Consider the following 21,463-nt stretch of genomic DNA (forward strand, 5'->3'; position numbering starts at 1 on the left):
ATCTTATAAATCAAAGGAACTGATTAATTGTATAAAGCATGTATTAATGTTCTTGAATGCTTGAAACGTAGCCTTTTGGTACTAACTATAAACCACATGATCCATAATCCATTAGAAAATATGTGATAAATTGTTAAGCTTAAATTTGAAAGTTTTCTCTAATTTTAAGTTCCATTTTCTTACAGACTAAGAAAAATGTATATAAATAATAGTTTCTTCTTTAGTCTCTGTAGGAATTATTGGTAAAATATTTACATACGTGTATTTTTTCCTGGAAAACTCCAACAAACTCATGTTTTTAAATGTTTCTTACATACTTTTTGGTTTGACATAAACCACAGCACCGTATCGTGTATCTGGGAGGGTATTCCATGCTTTGGTATGCGATGCCTGCCCATCCTTTGCTGCTGTTTTTTTCGGGGGGAGTACTATTTTGCGGCCATCCCAACTGTCGGGCTTTCAAGCGGTGGGGATTGGGGCGGAACGAAAAAGGGGCGGGGCAGGTGTTGTGGCTGCGGCTGCGGCTGTGGAGCTGCCTGTCCTCTCTGATTTATGTTGCCAATCAGGCATTTTGCTTGCGGTTGCACTCTGTACTGCTCCGTGTTCCTCGCTCCGTTGATTTGTTACCCATACGCAGCGTAAACAAGGTTGCAAATGGATTTGGTGCGACGCCCGCAAAGTTTATGAGCTCCACTTGGCTGTACATCATCCCATTTGGTGTTTTCCGGATAAGCCGCTTACTCGGATTCAAATGGGTCGAGTGGTCGAGTGCCTGCTCCCATGAGGCAGTTTATCCCAAGTCAAGCATGCTGCCGATATATATTCCCGACATCCTTAAAGGAATGCATTTGGCCAGCTGCTCATCGGATAATTTCAAATATATTGCCTACTTTTTGGGATAAATCGTCCGAAGGTCTTAGAATGTTTTACCTATAAAATATTAAATGCATTAGCAAACGCACAGATATCCCGGGCAGCAAGTAAGGAACAAAATGCAAGTCGTTGCCCATAATTCAACGTTTGCGTTAGGATACTTGCCAAGTTATCTAAATGCTAGCAGGAGCAATCTTCTCCTGAAGCTTCCTATCGCCACATTCGCTGCATTTTGCTTTTCTGGCAGGCAACTGGGCCAAAATCTTTCCACTTTGCTAGCCACCCGTTTTCATTTCATTTTTCCTTTTTGTCCTAAGTCTTACCCCAGATTGAACAAGAAAAACGCATTACGATTTCTTGCCCGAATAGGGAGAATTATAATATTTTCGGTGGACATTTTAAAGCGATTCTCATAAGTTTACCAAAATCGATGTTATATTTTCCCTATTTTTCCCTGTTTCTATTAAACTCCCTATACACAACATAAATGGTTCGCCATCTGTCACGTTTAGTCGCATGGACGCACGTGTGATGAATACTTGGCAATTAGGGAGGCCGGTGAATCCCTGTTGACATAACCAGGAAGGAAACATTTAGGAGACGTCCTTGTCAGTTCCGGCTGACGTTTTATGCTGGATGCTGGGAAGAGGGGCCAAAATGCCCGTACGTCTATAAATATTTTATTTATTTAGACTCCTGATTTTGCTAGTCAGCTACGTGCTGGAAATGCCTAAAATGATGTTCAAAATTACCTTTTGTGCATTCCATTTCCGATTTTTTTGTAGGGAATTAGTTGACATATCTATGTGGAATCTTGATTGATCACTTGTGGTTTGTGTACACCTTATAGAGCTTTTTTTTGGTGGCTCTATGTGTCTAGGGGATATTATGGTTATATACAGAATTCATTGACATATATCTGCACATATTTAATATTTGATATTTGGAGTGTATATTAAATTTATTATATTAAATGTGAATTTTTCATGCGATGATTATGTACATAATAAATTGAAAAGCTTGAAAATATGTATTTTTTATTGGAAATAAAAAAACATTAAAAATGCATTTTAGATATATGAAGCGTGCAAGTATTAGTTCCAGAAAGCCAATCAAATGTGGGATTTATCGTAAAAAAATTAAAATTAGCAATTTCGATTTATTTTAATATGAACAGCTCTGTTTTACGGAACTTTAATTAAATTCATTTAATATTTGACATTCCTTTAATATTGGCTATCTATTTTATTTTTCTTTGCAGGTATGCATCCGATCCAGTGCCCTTAGTATACAAATCTAGTTCGTGCCTCAATCCCCAATGCTTACAAAAATGTTGTGCCACAAGAGCTCTAAGCGTTTGGAATTGAAGGGTATCATTTGTGGGTGAGTTATCCACTCCCGGGGGAAAGCGATGCGTTGTGGCATGGTTTGGTGCTGCACGCAGTTGTAAATTGTCAGATAATTTAATTTGTGGTTAAACGCAACCCAGACGCCAAGCATAGCCCCGAAAACATGGAGGAGCTGCAAGGGGTGCAAAAATCAAGAAGTTGTCCTGGCAACGGGTAATTGGGGAATAGAAATAATGCCAAGCCAAGGAAAACCAGAAAACGCATGGGGAAAACTGCACGATACCGAAATCCCTCCGGGGGAATTGCAGAATGGGAATGGGAATGTGGATTTTACTCCTTCTCTGATCCACTTGCCAATCCAACATACGTACATATGTGTGTGTGTGTGTGTGTGTGTGCGTGTGTTGTTTTTGCGCCCTGGCGCTTTAGTTGCTTTTTATGAATTTTGTATTTGTGCGAGTAAATTCCCTTTTGCCGGTGCCACATGACGTATGAGTAATGGCTTTAGCCTGCCCTGCTTTTGTCTCTCACTGTCGGCGTTTTTGTTGCAGCTTCTGTTCTTGTTTATTCTGCGGTCGCGTTTACAGCCGCTCCACACTGCACCCCTTTTGGCGGTCCCTGTCCGCAATCGCATATGCATGGATTTTATCCGAAACTATGCGATATAGTACAGCACACAGATCTGTTCTGCGTCGGTGGCGCTATTGTTTCTGGTGTTGCTGCTGGTATTACTGTCTGCCTCTTTCCTGCATTGTCAAATTGGTTTGTTTAAATTGAATACTTTGTAGTGTTTTGTTAAGGGAAAAAGGCGTCGTTTTTTTCCCTCTAAAGCTGTCGGTCGATAAAAAATGAAATTGTTGTTCGGTTTTTGTGCAAAAAAAAGCTGCACAAATGAGCTTCAACGAACAGTCAGTGCATTTAATTGGGTTAACACTTAAGCCAGTAATCCAGTAGGTAATTCCGATGCGATTTGCCATTTATTTCTTAAGCCCGTTTTGTTTGTCCTGCTGATGAACCCTTCAACACAATTCAAAAATTTCATAACCATTCATCATTTTGACGAAGGATTTCTTTGGTTTCGCCGGGACTAAATAAACTCAGAAGGCATGCACTTGGAACTTAATCTGCCGCATAATTCAAAAGCCTCTGCATCATGACAGGCCAAAACCGAAGAAACCAAGAACCCACAGAATCGGGACGAAAAAAATAGCATCCCAAACCAAAGAAATGGGAAGGAAAGTTCGCTTCCCTTCGAGGTGGAAAAGTTTTCCCTCCCGTTTAGCCGATTTTCACCCACGCCGCTTTTTTGCCTTTGGTAACTTCATATTTATATAATAACTTTATGTTTATGTTGTAGATTTTCGTCCCTTTCGTCGGGGAAAATTTACAATAACAACGCTGGGTGGGAGGATGGAAAGCGCGCCAAGGACAAAAACTAAAACAGCAAACAAAGTGCAAAAACACACAGACTGTAGCTGTAGCATTCGGTGTGGCCATAACAAAAGGCGCGCGTTGGCGTCTAAAGTTGATTTCTTAATGTCTTCCAAGGATACACTGTTTGTCTTGATGAAGAAAATGGCAGAGCTCAGCGATGATACACCCACATATATAGTCGCAAGTCAAGTCAAAAGCCGTTGCCGACGGCAATTTACACTGTAGTTGTTTATTTCGAAACACTTGCGAGAAGACGAAAAGTGGGCAGAGCCAATATTGAGTGAGCCACTACTTATGACAAAGGCATATCCTTGCTGCCTCTCGACATTCAACATTCTCGCAGCGGAAGCGGAAATGTGCATTATTTGATATGACTCTGTTTTTGTTACTTGTTGTTGCGTTTCGCACACATGTACACTCGACTGGCTTGGCAGCAAATTCCTTGCTCTTTGACAATACGCACAGACTTCTGGAAGGGCCCCAAAGAAATCACTTCAGCTATGTGCAAAGGATAATTTAATTGAATTTGCTTGACCATAAAGAATGGAATAAAGTACAAATTGGCCAAGCAAGAAAAGGCAGATTACGCATATCAATTCACCACAAAAACTAAGTCTATATTGATCACAATGGCAGCCATTTCACCTTCACTGAGCTCTATAATTAAACTCTTAAGTTGAAATTGACTTTAGAAGATTACTTAAAAGAAAAAATTGGCATTCAATTGGAAATTTTAATAGTCCCTGAAATTTTCCGCCCCGTTTGACACAAAAAAAGTAATATCATTTTCCTTTACCTTTTCGGCAACTGCAAAGTTTTCCAAACTAGCCTTTTTCCTTTCTTCAAACTCTTGCACATTTTATTACCATATTTATTAATTTCCTTGAGATTCTCTATCCAGTTTAAGTCAATATATAATGCAATTCAAATTGTGCTTCTCAACAAGTTTCTGAACAATGAGAAAACTATTTTTTCTCTTTTCCGGCATAAATTTGCTTGGCTGTTAAATTTAAAGAATATAGTTCGCTACCCATTTATTGTTACTGGAATTTAGTATGTGCTGGGGCAAAAGGCTTCATTCAACCGCAGGCGCTGATATTCAAAAGCGCCCAAAACTTTTTTCGAGGACATAACGGCAAAATTTGAAGTACCTTTAGTTTGGTCCAAAAGTTTCCCAGCGCCAAATAATAAAAAATAGCCCCAAAAACTACTACACTTACACTCTAGCTGAGGCTAGACGGAAAAACCAATTTTCGAAGCCTAAAAAAGGAAAAATGCACACTGCCAAAATGGAGAGAAAATATGCAGAACAAACTTTTGGCCGCGCCAGTTGCCTCTGTGGTAAATGAAATTTTAATAAACCCAAAATGGTCTTTGGATAAATCGCTTTTCCGTTTGCGGGCGTGCGGCAATGTTACGCATACGACGTGTAAGCCGCCTTGTGGTAAATTTTAATTGGCTTGTCGCGAGTTGGTTTTTTCCACAACTACTGCCGCTGCTTGATTTTGATTTTGCAAAAGAGGCATCATGATTAAAAACTTTACATAGTTTCGCGCTGGTTTTGGTTTTTGGGGTTTTTGGGTCTGGTTTCGTTTGCTGTAGCTGTTTCTCATTTGTTTTTGGCATTATTGCAGCCCGGAACTTTTGTATGAGAAACTTGGCTTCAAATTGGCCACGCCCACCCATCAAGGGAAAGTTGGGCTGTTGTCGTTTCGTTCGTCGGTTGGCATGGCAGCGATTTTGTATAAGAATAGTTGGCCCATAGTCCTGCGAATCCAGGTGAAGTTTGGGATTTTAATTAGTTTCGTTCGTCGCTTAGTGTCAAAGCAATTTGTTAGATAGCTCTAGCTAGCTTTAATATAAATCTTTTCCTCGAGCCTAGCGTTTAATATTGCATGTCTAGTGCGGCTTTAGGTAAACTTCTTTGGTTACCACTAATAGCTTGAAGTCTCTTGAGTAAAAAGATTAGTTACCAAACTTGCTAAAAACATTTGCCTTCAATTAGCAAAATAAATCATTTTTAGAACTCCAGTAAATGAACATACATACATCGCATTGCATTACATATGTAAATGATTTTAATTACGTGATTACGCTTACTTGTGTCTCGGTAATTGAATCCCATTTCTACGCTAATGAATTTCAGTTACTTGAATACTGACTGATTTGTGTAACTTATCTTATTCACTGTTAGGCAAAGTCATTATTTCTCAACGTTAATTAATCATGTGGCCTGACATATAGGTGTCAACACTCACCACTCATTTCCCATTCACAAAACAGTGACTCCACATTTTAATTACATTTATTCACACCAAAGTCTAAGCTCCGCGGGCTTCACTTAATTTGTTGCTCTTGTTCGCAATTCCCCAGGCTTATTATTATGACTTTTCATTGGCTTCTTCACACATGCCGTGTCCTGGCGAAAGCATTTCCCCATCTGTTCTTATTTATTGGATTTGGGATTTGCTGATGTTGCTCATGCAGTATTGGGATTTATATTTTTTTCCCCCTCGTTTTTCGCCAGCAGCTGGTATAATTAAGTTTGCCTTTTGATATATGTACATATTCTCCCACCTGTCTCCCATCGGACTGCCATCAGTCACTTCTTATGCAAATGCTGTTGGCCAGCGTCCTGTGCACCCCATCACACAGCAACGACTTTTGTATATGCTATCCATCTTGTATTTCATGTATAAACCTTTATTACTTCAAAGATGTAAGATGTAAAAAGAACTAAATTTATCTGCTGTAAACTAGGTTCTTTTAAAGCATAATAAATATATTTGGTCAAAATGTTTTTAAAATAACCCAACATCATAACCAACCTACTATATTTTTTTAAGAGTAATAGTTCCTATTTCGTTCACGATCTGATCAACCTGCGATACTCTTTCCCGCCACGAATGTATATCGTTTACTTTCTTATTCAAAATGGCTCCCAAATGTGAAATTCCCTGGCCGTGCACGGGGACGAAATAAATTTCGAGAACTGAGACGTGGGGTCACGTGCGTGAAAAGTTGTGTGTTTGTCTGTTTGGCGGACTCCACATGCCACGAGGTGGAGGGACATGAGCATCCATGGTACATGAGCCAGCAGCTTCGCTGAGCCAGCAGCATATTCAAATGCATATTGATTCTGCGGTCCATCAGCTGTCACTGTACTGTCCCGGTGGCCCAAGTTCCCCAGTGCTGTTTGTTTACAAGTGCCGCAATCATGATACGCATCAGCAAACGAGCCACCAGCCAAGGGTCCACCTGATGGCATCGGCCAAAAAGCAAGAAACAGCTTTGGGGGAAAAAGAATAAGGTGGAACCTGCCCACACACACACATGGCAGCAAGGAGTCCGGAGGGCACAACATATCCCCCCAGACAAGTAGACAAAAGCAGCAAAAATTTGCATGTCTTCCTGGCGTTCCCGAGTGTGTTGTGTTTGCTCTTCTCTCTCATTTCTCCGTCTACTTTTGCACTTTGCAGGGGATTGCTTTCTCCTTGCTGCCCATTTTGAACTTAAATGGTAAATAGACCTTTCGGATTGTTAATGACAGCCAGGTATTGCCAGGTGGGTGGTATGTGAGTCGGAGTACCAAGGACATTGGTCTTGAAGCTTCCTGCGGTAATGTTCGGTTCGGTTTTGAATTAACTGCAAGCAAGAGAGAGAGAGAGAATGCCTTATTCTAATTACTTCCCAAAATCGTCAATCAAAGGATAATGCTGTTTCTTAAATGTTCTGCAAAGATTGTCTACTAACTGTTTTAAACTTCTCCAATTTCCTGCCTGAATTGCCTCAGTTTGGTTTAAATTGAACAGTATCCCCTTTCCCCGTCTAATTGCTGGTTTACGTCGTTCTCCAGCATAGAACCGAAAATTTGTGGCTGTTTTGCTTGTCTCGGAGAGCTGGTTGCGTAGAAAAAACCAGGAAAACAGAATAGAAATTTGCATGAAACAGCAGCAGAGCACAAGCAACCCCGATTTGAATCCTGCAACGTGCGTTGCGATAAATCAAAAATCTGCAGCCAAGGCAAAAGAGTTACCCTGGCTTCATCCTTTTGAAGAAGAGAAGAACAAGGGAAACGCATTGGCCATGCAAACACAGCTGATTGTGTAAACAAACTGATGATCGGGAATGGGAACGGGAATGGAAATGATGGGGGAACGGGTGCTACTACTTGCTGCTGCACAACAATGAAATGGAATTTCAATGCCATCTCCCTTATTGTTGTCAGCCTGGGCAATAATTGTTCGGGCTCTCAGCACGTCTGCATATGTGCTGCATATACTTGAGAGTACCACTGCATTCCACGCTATTTGCCATCGATTGCATCTTGCACGGCATTCAGCAGACCAGAGCCACCCTCGAAACAACAAGGAAAACAGTCGCATCCTGGCAGACCATTATCGCCGAGAGCAGCGACAGCCGTGTTCTCCCAATCCTGCTGCTCCCAATTCCCATTTGCAGTTGCCATTGCATTTGGCATACGTGTAAATCGTAAATTTCCGTATGTGAAATGAATGGTAACCAGAAACGGAGACCCGAAAAGGAGCCACACATCCTCATCCTTTCACTGCCGGGCACAGGGCAATAGCTCATTGTGGACAGCGGAGACAGCCGCTGCTGTGCAACACCACCACCACCACCACGGCCACCAGAAAACAAAAGTCACTTCCTCGGTAATGGAATAAATATCCGTAAGGACCATCTTTCCGTGCCACGTTGCACACCCATACACACGTGTATGTGAATTGTCCAGCATTTTGCGGCTATTTATAGTTGGAAATTGAAAATAAAGGTGCCGAGACGGAATGCATTGTTGAGCGATTTATTTGCGCCAGAGATAAAATTTTAATTTCGCTACGTTTTTGTGGTCCAAGTGTCCTTAATTTAAAAACGAATTAAAGGCCACTTTTTGTGGAAATATTTGAAAAATTTCAGAAATAAACTATTAAGCTTAGCTGCAATTAAAATGAAAAAGCCTGAATAACGAAATGGAATATTTTGTTTTATTTATAAATATTTTATTTAATTTTGTAGAAATGACACTATAGTTATGCTTTGAGAGAAATTTAGTTTTTAATTGCCTTTTAGTTGCAGAATTTAAAAAAGAGAGCGCTGCGTTTTTCATCTTCTTAACTTTCTATATAGAAATCTAAAATGCTTGCTTAGTTTTACGGACATGGCCAGATAGTCCAATATACCCTTTAAATCTACAAGTACCTGGTATAAAAATTTGTTATCCTTCGTGAAGAGTTTCAGCTCGTCTTTTATTCGTTACCTTCAGCAAGCAATCACACTAAAGTACCGCACTCAAATAGAAGTATTTCCTCGCAAAAGTCCTTGGTTTTTCCAAAGAATCCCTGAAAAAAGTAGAATTTAAACTTGAATGGTTCAAATTTCGCTTACTGATTTCCCAGAAATTGTTATTCAAAAAAATCCAATTTCCCTGCATCAATGCACAAGTAATACCCCGCTCGTCGTAATTTTTGTATATTTTGCATATTTGTCACTCCGAAGATGACCAGCTGCGAGTTGGAGAACCCGACCCGCAGGTCCTGCTCCTGTTTACCTGGACCCGCCGCTCACCCGACCGTTCGATTGGGCCAAGGAGGAAATGCGAGACATGGAAGCCTTTGTGACATTGCACTCAGTGGTGCGGATGCTGGGAGTGGATGTTCCCGCTGTCTTTTATTGTCGCCGGTGTATAATTTTCACACTCCTGGCGCAGATGCGAATGGCTGTTTGTGCTACTGTTCGACCTCCGGCGGTTTTGCCACCCCGTCTTGGCTGATTTGATTGCACTGAGCTTTGCGTCTCGGTTGTTTTATTATTTTCTTTCGTTTTTTTTGTCCTCCCTGTATTTTCGTTCGCTCCGTTCAGCATTTTGATTATGTTGCAGCATTTTTGCATCATAATACTCATAAATATTTATGAGGCAAGTTGTCTAAACACGATACCGACGTAAAATACCGCATTCACAATCTTTCGCATGCATTCAAGGCAAAACCAATATCAGTGCAAATGTCTGGCTCGAAGCTTAGGCAAATGAAGTTGTATGATATGTGGTCAGAATTAAAATGTGAAATGAAAACAAAAAATCACAGCCATTGATTGCTGGTAAAACACGTTTAAACGAGCTGTTTTAATATGCAGAAAGTCATTTGGTTCACGAAAAAACTGTCGAAATAAATTGAAAATGTTGGCCAGTAAAAATTGTTCACCCGCATGGCAACGATATCAATTTGCTTTCGATATTGGCAAACAAAAAGAAGGTTAAAACAGAGATTATTTTAGTACGAATGGCCCCAAGATATATTTGATTTTTTGCCGATAAAATACGTTTTGATTTGCAGACATTTAGTTGGCAGTTGGTTTTCCCTGTTGGACGAAGTTTTTTTTAACCCAGAATGACAATTTGATTAGTTTGGAATAAGTTCAGTTTTTCTGGTTCTGGTGGTGCTGGAAAACTTTGCGACAGGTTTGTGGAAAATTCCAGGCCGTTTTAATGACAAGTTTGTGGGAAAAACTTTGCCAATGCCGATGCCTATGATCGAGTCAATTAGTTAGGGAAATATTTGCTACCGAATGTTTTATGTATATGGAAAACATATTCATCAACTTAATTATATGAAAATGGTGTCGTTTGCAGTGCACTGTTATCAAGCTGCACCCTTCTTGCATTTGGCTAACATGGCGTATGCGTCATGTCGAAAAGCGTAGCACACTTTTAGGAGTCCGCACAATTCACGCTTAATATACGGGGAGACAAGTGATGAATTTAAACATAACATGCAACAGAGTGCTCAAGTCTTAAAATTTCAGAGAATCCTCGCCAACTTCTTAGTTTTCTTTGGCTCAACTCTTAGCTGGATTTCGGGGATTGTCGGAAACTTGTCTTCACTTTTGACTTGCTTTTTTGTGCGAAAGCAACACTGACAGCAACTACAACAAATGACTCATTTTCCACGCACTTCATGCTTCGTTTGCAAAAGTTTTCGTCAGTCTCTGCAAAACCAAACAATGCCAACGCGCGCAGGGAGAGGATGAGCAATCAAACTGACTTCCACTTTTGACTTCCTGTTTCGTACATATACATACATACATATAGTCGTAGTTTTGTGTTCCATGTAGCTAGCAAGGATATTTATCATAAATTTGACTGCGCATTGCAATGGCATTGCTTTGATGCGGCTTCCTTTGGCTCTCCCAGTTCTCATATCTGTGGCAATCTGGAATCGCCTTGATTCATAAATTATTTGATGTTTCATTTCCTCTGCGTGATGCAGCAAAAAAGTAATAATAAAAAAATAAGTGCACACTGGCTTGGCCACTGGGAAACTGTGTACAAGCAAATATACACAGAATCACAGTTCGCCTCGCCAAAAAGGACTATATTTCAGTCTCTGCCCCACGGCGATGCAATAAAATGTCTGCTTCTGCTGATTTCGTTCGGTTCTTGTCCAAGCACAGCCAAAGTAAACATAATAATAATAATAATTCCAACTGCAACTTCAATTTTCCTCTTAGGAATACTTTAACATGTCCATAGAAAGAATGAAAAAAAATGGAAAGTGATAAAACGAGGGCGAGCAGAGACAACTGAGAAAATAATTCGCAAAAAATAACTTGTGCTAGCAAGAAGAGCTATCTAATAAACTTAAATTATGAACTGCAATCTAACGTTTTTATCAGCTTGCATGTAATAATTCAAGCAAAACGTGAATGTAGCGTGTAAGCTAGTAGATTTGTAATACTAATAATGTGTAATACGTATAATACTAGGTTTAAGTACGAATATTTCAAAATTAATTTCCATTCAATTTGCTATTATTTTCCAATTACATATCAATTTAGCAATCATGAACTACACATACTTAGGTAACAAACGAATTATTCTATAATTTTGAATTACGGTTTTAATGACTTTCTTGGCCACGTTCACTTTAAAATTACCAAATTACAAAACCTTGTGGAGACTATTTCGTGGTAGCTGATTTTTCAATCTGGTGATGGAATTATGGTCAAAGTAAGTCCATTAGGAGGCAGTTGTAGCTGATAAGTCATCTACCTTTGACTTCCATTAGCTGAGTAAAAAGTATCTTATAGTTGAAGAACTTACTAAAAGTCGTAACATGTTTTGGAGCTTTTCTGATTCTTTAAGATAAATGGAAGCAGAATTTGGTTTCTTATGTAAAAGTTTACTTTTCAACGTAAATAAGATAACACAAATGTTTTACATTTTTACGACTTGGACGTTAACATTCCCGATAAAGCACATAGTTATGATTAGGGTTTTTGTGTAAACGTTACGCAGATTATTTATTTTCTTGTTTTAATAAACGTTTGTGTGCAACAAATCTTCAAATAGACATGGTTTGTGTTCCCTTGTTGCCATGATATTTACTCCTCTATTTTGACGCCAGTTGCACAGTAGAACCACAGATCTGTGAAGCAAACACCTCCTTTTGTCCGAGCAGCCCAATACGCATTCTGTACATTCTGAGTAACCACCTTGGGTCTGCCAGTTGGCATGAAAAACCAGAAATCGTATGTGGGATTGTACGACAGCACTTTGAGTTCCAAACCTTCGGATCTAATAAAGCTTCGAACGTATTTATTGTAGGTAATTGTAATTTGCTTAAACTAAAGAGTTACCTTTGCTGGCTGGCTGGCAGCAGCAGGATAATTGCAACTATTATGGTAGCCCAGTTCATGTCGTAGGTGTCGGGCTGACTGATTGCGAATGTGAGTTATTTGTGTTCTCACCTGCTATTATTTACGAGCTACTCGAGGTTATCGCCTCGCTGTTGCCTGTTGAGTGCGATAAGGTAGTATGAAGTCGAAACAGCGCCACAAAAAAAATGTGTACAAAAAACCGAAAGTTGCATGCAATGCCAAGCCAAAACGGAATAGAAATGAATTAGAGCTCACCTCCGAATTGCCTGCCAGCATGTTTTGGCCAAAAGTGAAGGATAAATTCTGCAACCCAAAACAAAGCAAATACGATTTTAAGTGCTTTTTATTTTACTTATTTTTTGTTTGCAGGCTATTATGCATTCGTTTTGGCCAAAGGCGCGCATGAGCAATATCAAGTCACCTGTTACCCCTTTTTGTTAGCCAAAAAGGTAAAATTTATTGTATCAACACTACGAATAAACACATTATAAGCGTAGGACGGCTACAAAGGGGTGTTGTCTTTCCCTCTTTTTGTCCGGAATCGGGCAACTAAATAAACAAAACGAGAAATGGGAGCAAGTCAAATAATGGCCAGGAAAAGACATAGTCTATAGAATCTAGATATTCTTTGTGTGGTATATATGAATGGGCAAACAATTGAGCCAAACCCAACAAGACCCCTACAATAACATCAAATACAATCGTAGACGATGGCACGTTTTGCAAATTTTTGTGCAAGCAAATATGTGAATATTTATCTGGCCAACACTCACGCCCACAAAAGTATAGTATCTGGCCATAAAAAAAGTCAAGTGATGTAGTTCTCCCTACGGTTTATTACATGCAGTAAAGTTTTCATTTCTTTTCAAGGTACTGCTTTCACTGCTATTACTTTTGTTTCAAAGCGGTGGTGAAGAGGTGGTTTACTTTCTGGGACAATGGATTGTCATTCGTCATGATTTGGTGCGGCCTTGCATGCAATAGCATAATAAGCCAAGCGAACAGCTCAGCTCCACCCCGCCGCCCACAACTTATCCTGCTTGGGCGGCAGTCAACACTCATACGCCTCGTTGCACGGCTTGCTGCACGACTCGCTTCATTGTTGTGGCATATTGTATCACATTTTGAAACGCAGGCAACAAGCAACTATGCACGCAGAATAATTAAAGTTGTTCAACTTATCCAAAATAGAATTCTTAATATTAATTTTGGGTCTTTCTTAGTGTTTTATACTTCATATGACTTTGTTTTATGGGTAATCTAAGTATAAGTTATATAATACTGTTCGTTTAAGATAAGCTAGTATTATTCGCTGTTGCAATAATAGATTAAAAAGCTTACAAAAATTTAAATAAACGTGATAGATCATATACCCCCTTATATTATTATTTGGGTGTAGTAATTTGTATCTACTGACGCCAGTATTCTCCGAGTGCAACGACATCATCGGAGATCTGAGAACGTATCGCAGCTAGTGCACATATTCAAAAAGGAGCAAACGTGCCAGTCATGTGACCGGATCCACCACTACCACTAGCACGACTGCCGGGATGTGGAGATTTGAGATGCCAGACGGGATGGTATGTGTTGCGCCGGCAACTGCCGAAAATAGTGGCATATAAAGTGCTTCGAATTTAATTAAGTTCAAATTGGACACTGTGTGCAGCTGATGGTCGGACAATGTGCAGTTTAGTTTTCAGTTTCAATTACAAACAAAAACCCAATTAAGTTACGTTTTGTTGTCCGGTTATGACAACCCGGCTAAGGGAGGACTCCATGGCTTTGGTTCCCGGCAACCCAATACTATCCTAATATTCTGTCATATGAGTAATTCGTTAAGTGCATTTCGGGGATTCACAGCGTTCCAATAATAACAACCCGATTCCCAGGGGGCAGAAAACGCTTAGCAGATTAGCCAGAGCATTATTTTTTCTTTTGATTAAAGTGCGAGAATTTGCCAACAAAACAGTGCTGGCCAACAAATGGCCGAAAGCCAAATCAAATCAGATGAAAACACGAAACAAAACGGACCGGAAACCAGAATAGAATAGGAGCATACAAACAAAGGACTGGGAAGGAAAAATGCTGATGAAAAAAGGACAAAACCGATGTTGTTCCTTTTTTTTTGACATTTCAATCAGCATTTTTCAAGCGACTCACACTTAAACACAAACACATAAAAGAAAACGTTAAGAAAATCGCATTATAGGAAAACATTTGACCATTTTTCATGTCCTGCCAAAACAAATGCCATACGAAAATTGAATTTGTGGCAAAAAGATGACAGTGCCAGAAAAGAACAGAACGCGCAGTAAAAGTTCGTATATCCGCATTATATGCTGTACACTCGGCGTATGAGTAATTTCATTGAAAAAACACTTTTTGCCCAGCCCGTTGGCGACAGAAGAGCAGCAAAATAATATTATTAATCAATTAAAAAAAACAGAAACTGAATTTGATTACAGATTGCGGTCGCATGAATGTCAAGCTATTGCTGCGTGCAATTTTTTATGCCACACAGCTTAACCTATTTGCCTTAAATGAATTCCCTTCCCATTTAATATATATAAATTCCAATATCAGACCGCAGACAGACAGCTAGCCTCATCCGTCAGACTCAGATCTTTAATGCCCGGGCGTTACGTATGATTCAGGGACTTCCGCTTAAAGCTTTATGTCCTGGCATCCCCGGAAATTCGTAAAAAATGGTCAGTGTCCGCGGAAATGCTTAGCACTAAAACCACCAGGAAAAAATGGTCTTTCATTTAAATTTACGCGCCAACTTGAGTACAATGAAAGCAAATGTGAAACAGTTGCCCCGTAACGAACAGCGGCGCCAGCAAGTAATGTAAAGTCCAAAAGTCCACTTAACAAGAAAATGGTTTTTATAAACATTTTCTTTTTTTTTTTTGTTTTCCTGCTCTATGCATTAAAACCATTTTCATACCCTCGCTTATTATTAGCGTTGGTCGGTGTGTGAAGGCAGCGCCATACAAAATACTTTGCACATTTTTATGACCGTGACAGTGCGACCAAGGTGCCCACGGAAACTGCTCCTGGTCTTCGTCCACGCTCCCCATCGCATTTCCCATTTTCCATTTCCAGCCTGCCAGCCATCCACCTCCATTATATGTCACACTCCTCGCCCACGCCAAGGAAAACCAAACAATTTTCCGTGGAGTTTATGAGCGTGAAAAAATGTTTACTGGTCGGAGCTTCAAAACGCTTCAACTTGTTTTTTGTTTTTCTCAATTTTTTCTTCTGTTTTTTGCAAAATAAAGTCACTGTTTTATGCTCCAGGAAAAAAGGTAATTAAAATGTTGTTTTTTATGAGAAAAAAACGTCACATGTCATGGGGAGATAAAGTACTTTATTTTAAGTTACAAAGTTTCCAATTCTAGGATGCTATAGTGTTAAAGAATATAGTTATGTATGTGTTCGCTTAGGTATCGGGTAATCGTAATATATCATTTCACTCGATTGCTAGTTTCTATTTTGAAATTCATAACTCAAGGCTGAGAGATACAAAAGTGTAAAAACAAAAATACAGGCATTGATTTCGTCCTTATCCTTCGTTTCAAGCCATTTCACATCATTTACTTCCTTCGAACTGAGGCCTGGGCCAAGATTGATTTCGTTTGTGGTCTGTGTTTCAGTTTCGCTTGGGAATTGGGCGTGGGATTGGCAACGGGAATGGGTTCGCTCGGGTGGGATCTGGGTCTTTCCTTTCGCATTAGGCATCATCAAGGTCCCCCATTCGAATGCCCATTCACCGCATCCTCATCAGTTGCGCTTCATTGTGTTTTATTCGTTGCCGCTGTTATCGCATGTTAACACTTCATGGCAAATCCTAGCCAGCCAGCTAGCCATCCTGGCCTGATGTCCTTTCTCGTCATCATTGGAATGACCTTTCGTTTTGGGGCGTGTATGGCATGTAGGACTGTGGGAATCCCGACCACGCTTAGTTAGTTTCTGCCACACGCTTTGCGTGCAAAATGTCAAAATACATTTTACTCGGATTTATGGTCACTGGTCGCCAGCGAATGCTCCTCGCACTCCGCATCCTCGTTATACTATATATACATTTGGGATTTGTGCTTGTCTTTGGCTATTTTTGGGGATTTACACGCTTATCACACATACACACACATCACACCCACATGTCCGGGACGAAATGAAAATATTATGCTACATTTCATTAAAGAAACACTCACACAAACGGATTCCCACATCCTTGAATGCTTTACAGCCACTTAAAATAGATTAGCTTTCAACGTTTCGGTCTCTTAGGCGAAACAAAACGGACTAAAAAAAAGGCAAAATGGAAATAATAAATGGCCCAACCATAATTCAAGTAGGTTCCTGGTGGAATTCCTTGCCTTCACATGCAATAGAAAAGCCATTGAAAACATAAGCAACTGTCAATGATTTAATGTCTGAGATCAGAAATAGTTATACGTGACAGGTCGCAGAAATGGCAAGTTCGAGGACCCCGGACAAAACGACACTTTGATAAATGAAATGGCAAACATTCGAAAGCCAACAACTTCTCAATCATGGTGCACAAAATCGGGGAAAAGTGGTCACAATGGCATGAAGACATCAAGAAGGTGGAAAACGAAAAACCATGATAAGAGAGTACTTCCATCTCGAGGAGAATCAATTTATTTGCCTTTTTCAGCCGAAAATCTTTAAGTCCCAGCGATTATGGACCCCAAGCCCGGAGAACTACTGAAAAGGATCTGTTCACTTGATGGCCAATCCAAGCCCCTTCATATTTCATTTCATTCGCCACGGCTTCTTGAGAGTTATGGCAGCATTGCTGCCCCAATCTCACATCACATCATCGTCTGCGAAAGGGCCAAACTAAAAATGCTCCTACGCCCCATGCGGCCCCATCATCGCAATCTGTGTCCTGCTGCTGCCGCAGCTATTATTGTTCCTCCAACTCGCTGTTGTTGGCCCACAAAAAAAAGGGCAAAAATATTAGCTGCCGCTCAATCGTTCTGCTGAAGAAAAAATCCTTGAAAAAAAAAAAATAGGCAACGCAGAAAAGGGGTCAATGGTGGAATGAAAAAAAAGAATAACGTAAAATGGTTTATTTATGCAAATTGTCAATGGGTTTTTGCTCTTCAAAAGATAGACGAGCCGTGAGGGCCGGCTGCTTTTAACCGAATTGCCTGCCAACTGAGTGACAGACCACTTTCATTTCATAGGCGTTCCCACGATGTGCAGCTAAGTCTTTAATTGAATTGTGGGCCGAAGACGAGAAGACTTGCTGGTTGGGTCATTGTCCACCATCGCAGCAAGTTAAACAAGTGCCCGCGGTCAGCAATTGGCAGGAGCAAATGAGCAGCGCACAAAAGCAGGCAATAAAATATTTACATTGCTCGCTAATAGCGTGACTTGGCCTAAACCCACACAAGCTCAGGTGAATTGGGGTTGCTGGCTGATGGCAATACCTTAAACCCTGCCATGCCCGCAATCTGCTCGATTTTCGTTGTAAATTTTACCCGCCACCGCAATTTCAGCTGCATATTTGTTCGAATGATAATCAAATGCAGGACCCTACCCTCATTTATCATTCGGTTGGCCAGTTTGGGTAATATTTTTTACCTTTTCCGTTTTCCGAAAATCCGAATGTCCGAGGCATAGGTCATAGTTCAGCTTTATCAACGCTGCACAAGGGCTTTTGCGTTGGCTGTTTACCTCTGCTGGCCCGAATGACGGCTTGAATGGCCCTTTGGCGGGTAACTTTCTATATCTGTCTGCGGATATTTGTACGTCCGAGTGGCTGTTGACCATTGGAATGGATTGGAGTGGAGTGGATGCCCGCGGCATTTGTAGCTAACCAATGACACCATTAAATGCAGCGGAATGTGGCTTTTTGCGCGTACTTACATGAAAATAATTGCTGCCAGAATATGGTTTGGCTTATAAAAATAACCAATTTGTTAGAATTAAAACGGTTCGTTGATAAATTGAATTTTATTCGGGAAACTACATTTTAAAAGGAAATGGCAGAAATAGTGCAAATGAAACGCCGTGTACTTTTCATACTATTCTCGGTATATATATTTTTAAACCTATTAGTTTTTATGATCTGTATGCCGTAGCTAATTGTCCCATGAAAACGATTTGTTTTGCCTAATGATCTAGAACGCGTGCTCTTAGTTTTATTTCTCATCTCACACAACGTCCATGTTGAATCGCCAAACAACTTTGAAGCTTTTTTCGCTATTTATTCTGATGGGTAGTTCCTTAGCTTCCCCGTTGAGTGAACGTAGGTGAGTGCAAGGGTTGTCTATAACTGAATCACAGAAACTATGTGCCTCGAATTCTTCAGCTTGCGGGGAAAACGAGGAACGAGCCTGTATGCCCTGCACTGAGCCAAAATGCTCACATCCCTACATCGAAGAGCCCTTCTGCGTTTTCATTAAAAAGTGTCGGCTTGGATGTGCCTGCAAATTCGGATATATTCGCCATGATCTCGATAATCAATGTATTTCCGTTCTGGACTGCAAACTCCCAGTGCGACAGCTCAATGTTCCCATTTGGTAAAATGTATTTATTGGATCAGTGCATTTCTTCTTAAATACTAGTTGTGATTTTCTTCTGTTAACATCAAAGAATTAGAATTTACGTTACATATTTACATATTATATATATTTAATTTGTGTATTCCTTCTGTATCCTTTGATATTATTTCAAACATAAGTTAATAAAAGCTTCTGCTTCACAAAGAATTTAAATTCATTTCGAATGAAGTGCGTATTTCAAACATAAATAATTGTAAGTGCATCCCAGTTTACATAGGATAACATTTTTAGAGAATATGTTTACACCATTGTAAATTGTAGAGACTTCAAGTTTATGGCCGATGCCCATCTTTTACATTCCAAAAGTCCTTGTCAATTTACATGCGACGAGATTTTTACAGACTTGTACTGCGTGCTCCATTTCTATTGCTGTTTCACCACTCAGTTGTAGCTCTCTTTTCTTTTATGACAATGGCACGGAATTGTATCTTGGGAATTCAACGTTTTTAGCAGCGAAAGTTTTATTGTTGATTTTTGCGGTGCTCGAGATTTACGACTCCGTCGGTGTGTCCTGACCCCATTTCAAGGGAACTGCCTTCTGCTTTTGGCTGGATCTGTTTTTTTTGTGACCGGTCGCCAGTTCATAAAGCATACAATCTTAAATCTGTGCTGCTTCTACAACATAAATATTAATTTAGCCGCAATTTCCTTCGCTCTTTTACGTTATTTTGACTTCGGCTGGCTCTGGCTTTTGATGTGTGTCATTTGTTTGCTTGCACTTTACTTTATGAATGGAAATTATTGCCGAGCATTTTTATATTTCAACTTGTTTTTATTGCTGGCTTAAATGGCTTCTTTGTTGGGTTTTATGAATGCAATCACCAGCAAGATCGGACATTTTATGAAATCAACCTGTTCGGTTGATTGTTGATGGCATGTAATTATATTTAACAAAACCGGTAATGTCCCCAAGGAATCAAATTTACATTTATGGTTAATTTTGAGGGATTATTGTAATCATATTTCAAATTACGCATAGAATATGCCCATTGTAATCTTTCAACTAGGTACGCGCACCATTCAAATTGAATTACATCCTTTCAGATTGCAACAAAAAAAAGGCCCTTCCAAATTATTCAGTCATTATTAAGTGGAAACGAAATATGTATGTTTGAATTCGAACGCAGTGAATATTTCGGCATTGCCGTGTCCATCAATTATTTATCATATTTTGTAAATTTCTATTGGCTCACAATTTGATTTCCCAACGGAAATGCCGAAAAAAAGTGCACACATCATTTTGCATTTCCGCTAAGCTGAATTAAATGTTAATACTTCCGCTGTGTGTGCGCTCAATGCGCATAAATTTCTAACAAATTTAGCACATAATGGTTATTATTATATTATTTCACAAGACTGGGCACCGATTTTCGGGGTAATAAAAGCAATTAAAGTCTGGGCAAAGTGCTCACACGCTGCCAGACACAAAACTGTTATTATTATTATCATTTTTTCGTTGGCTGTGGGTTGTGGGCCTTTTGGGTGACTTCCAAATAAGTTATGCAGCCGTAGGACCGAAAATAAAATTAAATTACCCATTAGTGGTAGATTTTCGTCTCATTTTTCGACACACCAAATTGTATATTTAATGCGTATTCACGTGCTCCATATAAATTTACTGTGCTTTGAATTTATTGCTCGTCATTAAGCCGCTGGACATAATGTCTCGGATTTAATGTGCTTTGCCAGCGGGAAATCGTGTTTTCAAAAGCTCATTTCAAGTGCTAGTAACTGACTTGAGCCACTAAACAACTTGACAACAATATATCAGAAACAAATAAACGAAACGAGAGCCACCAAAGGGATTACGGCAAAGAGTCCTTGGACAGGACTGCGACGATATCCTCCGATATCCTTTCCTTTTATTTCTTTCTGTATTATCGAATTGGTGCGCTGCGGTCGTGGGCACAATAAATTCAAAACTTTTCGCCCCAGGGCAGCACACCTTACAACTGGGTATTTCCCCCTCTTTCCCGTTTTCCATCACCCTTCTTTTTCTGGACATTTAAATGGCCAACTTTTGTGGAAACAAGCTTACATGCACTCATGGTTCCACTCACACAGAGTTCGATGGAGCGCGGACTTGATGATTGGAAGGGAGGAAAGGAAAGGCCATGGCAACCAAGGAGCTCTTAATTCCTTATGGCCAACAGCGATTCCGCCTGCCTGCCAATTGTTTAATGAGCTGAGTTTTCCTCGCTTGTTTCTTGTTTTTGCCCGCTTTTCTTGTTGCGTGCTCTGCTCATTTCGGTTCAACTAAGCAGCGGAAATTGTTAGATAAGAGAATTTCACAAAAGTTGCTCATTTTAATCGAGAAACTTTTGTCTAGTTTGATTGCTAAGTGTGTGTGGCAGCCCCGAGACTTGTGGACAACTGAGGTCCTGTTTTATCATCCATTCAGGCCTGGCTGTGGGGTAAAATTGACAAATAATGATAACAACAAGGCGCAAAACTTATTCTAATTATAAAGTTTTGAAATGCAAATAGTTGGCTGTCCTAAAATGCTGGAATAATTCTATAGATGACATGACAGCA

At 39.9% G+C, this 21,463-nt stretch overlaps 3 protein-coding genes and 1 long non-coding RNA gene across 7 annotated transcripts in view; 2 read left to right on the forward strand and 2 right to left on the reverse strand.

Annotated features, from left to right (window-relative positions):
- The window catches only part of LOC6727390 (heparan-sulfate 6-O-sulfotransferase 3-B), a 78,681-nt gene that overhangs the window by 47,389 nt on the left and 9,829 nt on the right, over window positions 1-21,463 (forward strand). The window contains exon 1 of one of the 2 annotated variants that reach the window (XM_016176382.3): window positions 13,788-13,909. The exons of the other annotated variant lie outside the window; for it this stretch is intronic. Coding sequence (XP_016033927.1) covers window positions 13,880-13,909 — 30 coding nt within the window. The 5' untranslated portion in view covers window positions 13,788-13,879. Of the gene's footprint in view, window positions 1-13,787; window positions 13,910-21,463 lie in introns of those variants that run through there. 2 annotated transcript variants of the gene reach the window in all.
- LOC6727392 lies at window positions 11,831-12,461 on the reverse strand. 2 transcript variants are annotated; one of them, XM_002102741.4, is made up of 2 exons: window positions 12,309-12,461; window positions 11,831-12,255 (listed from the first exon to the last, which is right to left on the reverse strand). In XM_002102741.4, the coding sequence occupies exons 1-2, from the start codon at window positions 12,365-12,367 to the stop codon at window positions 12,054-12,056; spliced, it is 261 nt and encodes an 86-aa protein (XP_002102777.1). In that variant the 5' UTR covers window positions 12,368-12,461; the 3' UTR covers window positions 11,831-12,053. The 2 variants fall into 2 exon arrangements, with proteins under 2 accessions (XP_002102777.1, XP_016033938.1); XM_016175654.3 differs by having other exon boundaries at window positions 11,831-12,246; window positions 12,309-12,432.
- LOC120285002 lies at window positions 13,798-18,925 on the forward strand. 2 transcript variants are annotated; one of them, XM_039295099.2, is made up of 3 exons: window positions 13,798-13,909; window positions 18,489-18,612; window positions 18,676-18,925. In XM_039295099.2, the coding sequence occupies exons 2-3, from the start codon at window positions 18,531-18,533 to the stop codon at window positions 18,888-18,890; spliced, it is 297 nt and encodes a 98-aa protein (XP_039151033.1). In that variant the 5' UTR covers window positions 13,798-13,909; window positions 18,489-18,530; the 3' UTR covers window positions 18,891-18,925. The 2 variants fall into 2 exon arrangements, 1 of the variants encoding a protein (XP_039151033.1); XR_005544227.2 differs by lacking the exon at window positions 13,798-13,909 and having other exon boundaries at window positions 18,505-18,616; window positions 18,676-18,816.
- LOC27209039 lies at window positions 17,414-18,366 on the reverse strand. The gene is made up of 2 exons (XR_005544228.2): window positions 18,231-18,366; window positions 17,414-18,176 (listed from the first exon to the last, which is right to left on the reverse strand). It is a non-coding gene; the product is annotated as an uncharacterized LOC27209039 (long non-coding RNA).

This window comes from Drosophila simulans, chromosome 3R (genome assembly GCF_016746395.2).
Source record: "Drosophila simulans strain w501 chromosome 3R, Prin_Dsim_3.1, whole genome shotgun sequence".
Taxonomy (NCBI): domain Eukaryota; kingdom Metazoa; phylum Arthropoda; class Insecta; order Diptera; family Drosophilidae; genus Drosophila; species Drosophila simulans.

Excerpts from the sequence above, each read along its gene's own strand:
- LOC6727392 (XM_002102741.4), bottom strand. The coding sequence starts at position 12,367 with ATGAACTGGGCTACCATAATAGTTGCAATTATCCTGCTGCTGCCAGCC. Across the intron at positions 12,256-12,308 it reads CTGCCAGCCAGCCAGCAAAG|CTTTATTAGATCCGAAGGTT; the intron begins GTAACTCTTTAG and ends ATACGTTCGAAG.
- LOC120285002 (XM_039295099.2), top strand. The coding sequence starts at position 18,531 with ATGTTGAATCGCCAAACAACTTTGAAGCTTTTTTCGCTATTTATTCTG. Across the intron at positions 18,613-18,675 it reads AGCTTCCCCGTTGAGTGAAC|CTTGCGGGGAAAACGAGGAA; the intron begins GTAGGTGAGTGC and ends CGAATTCTTCAG.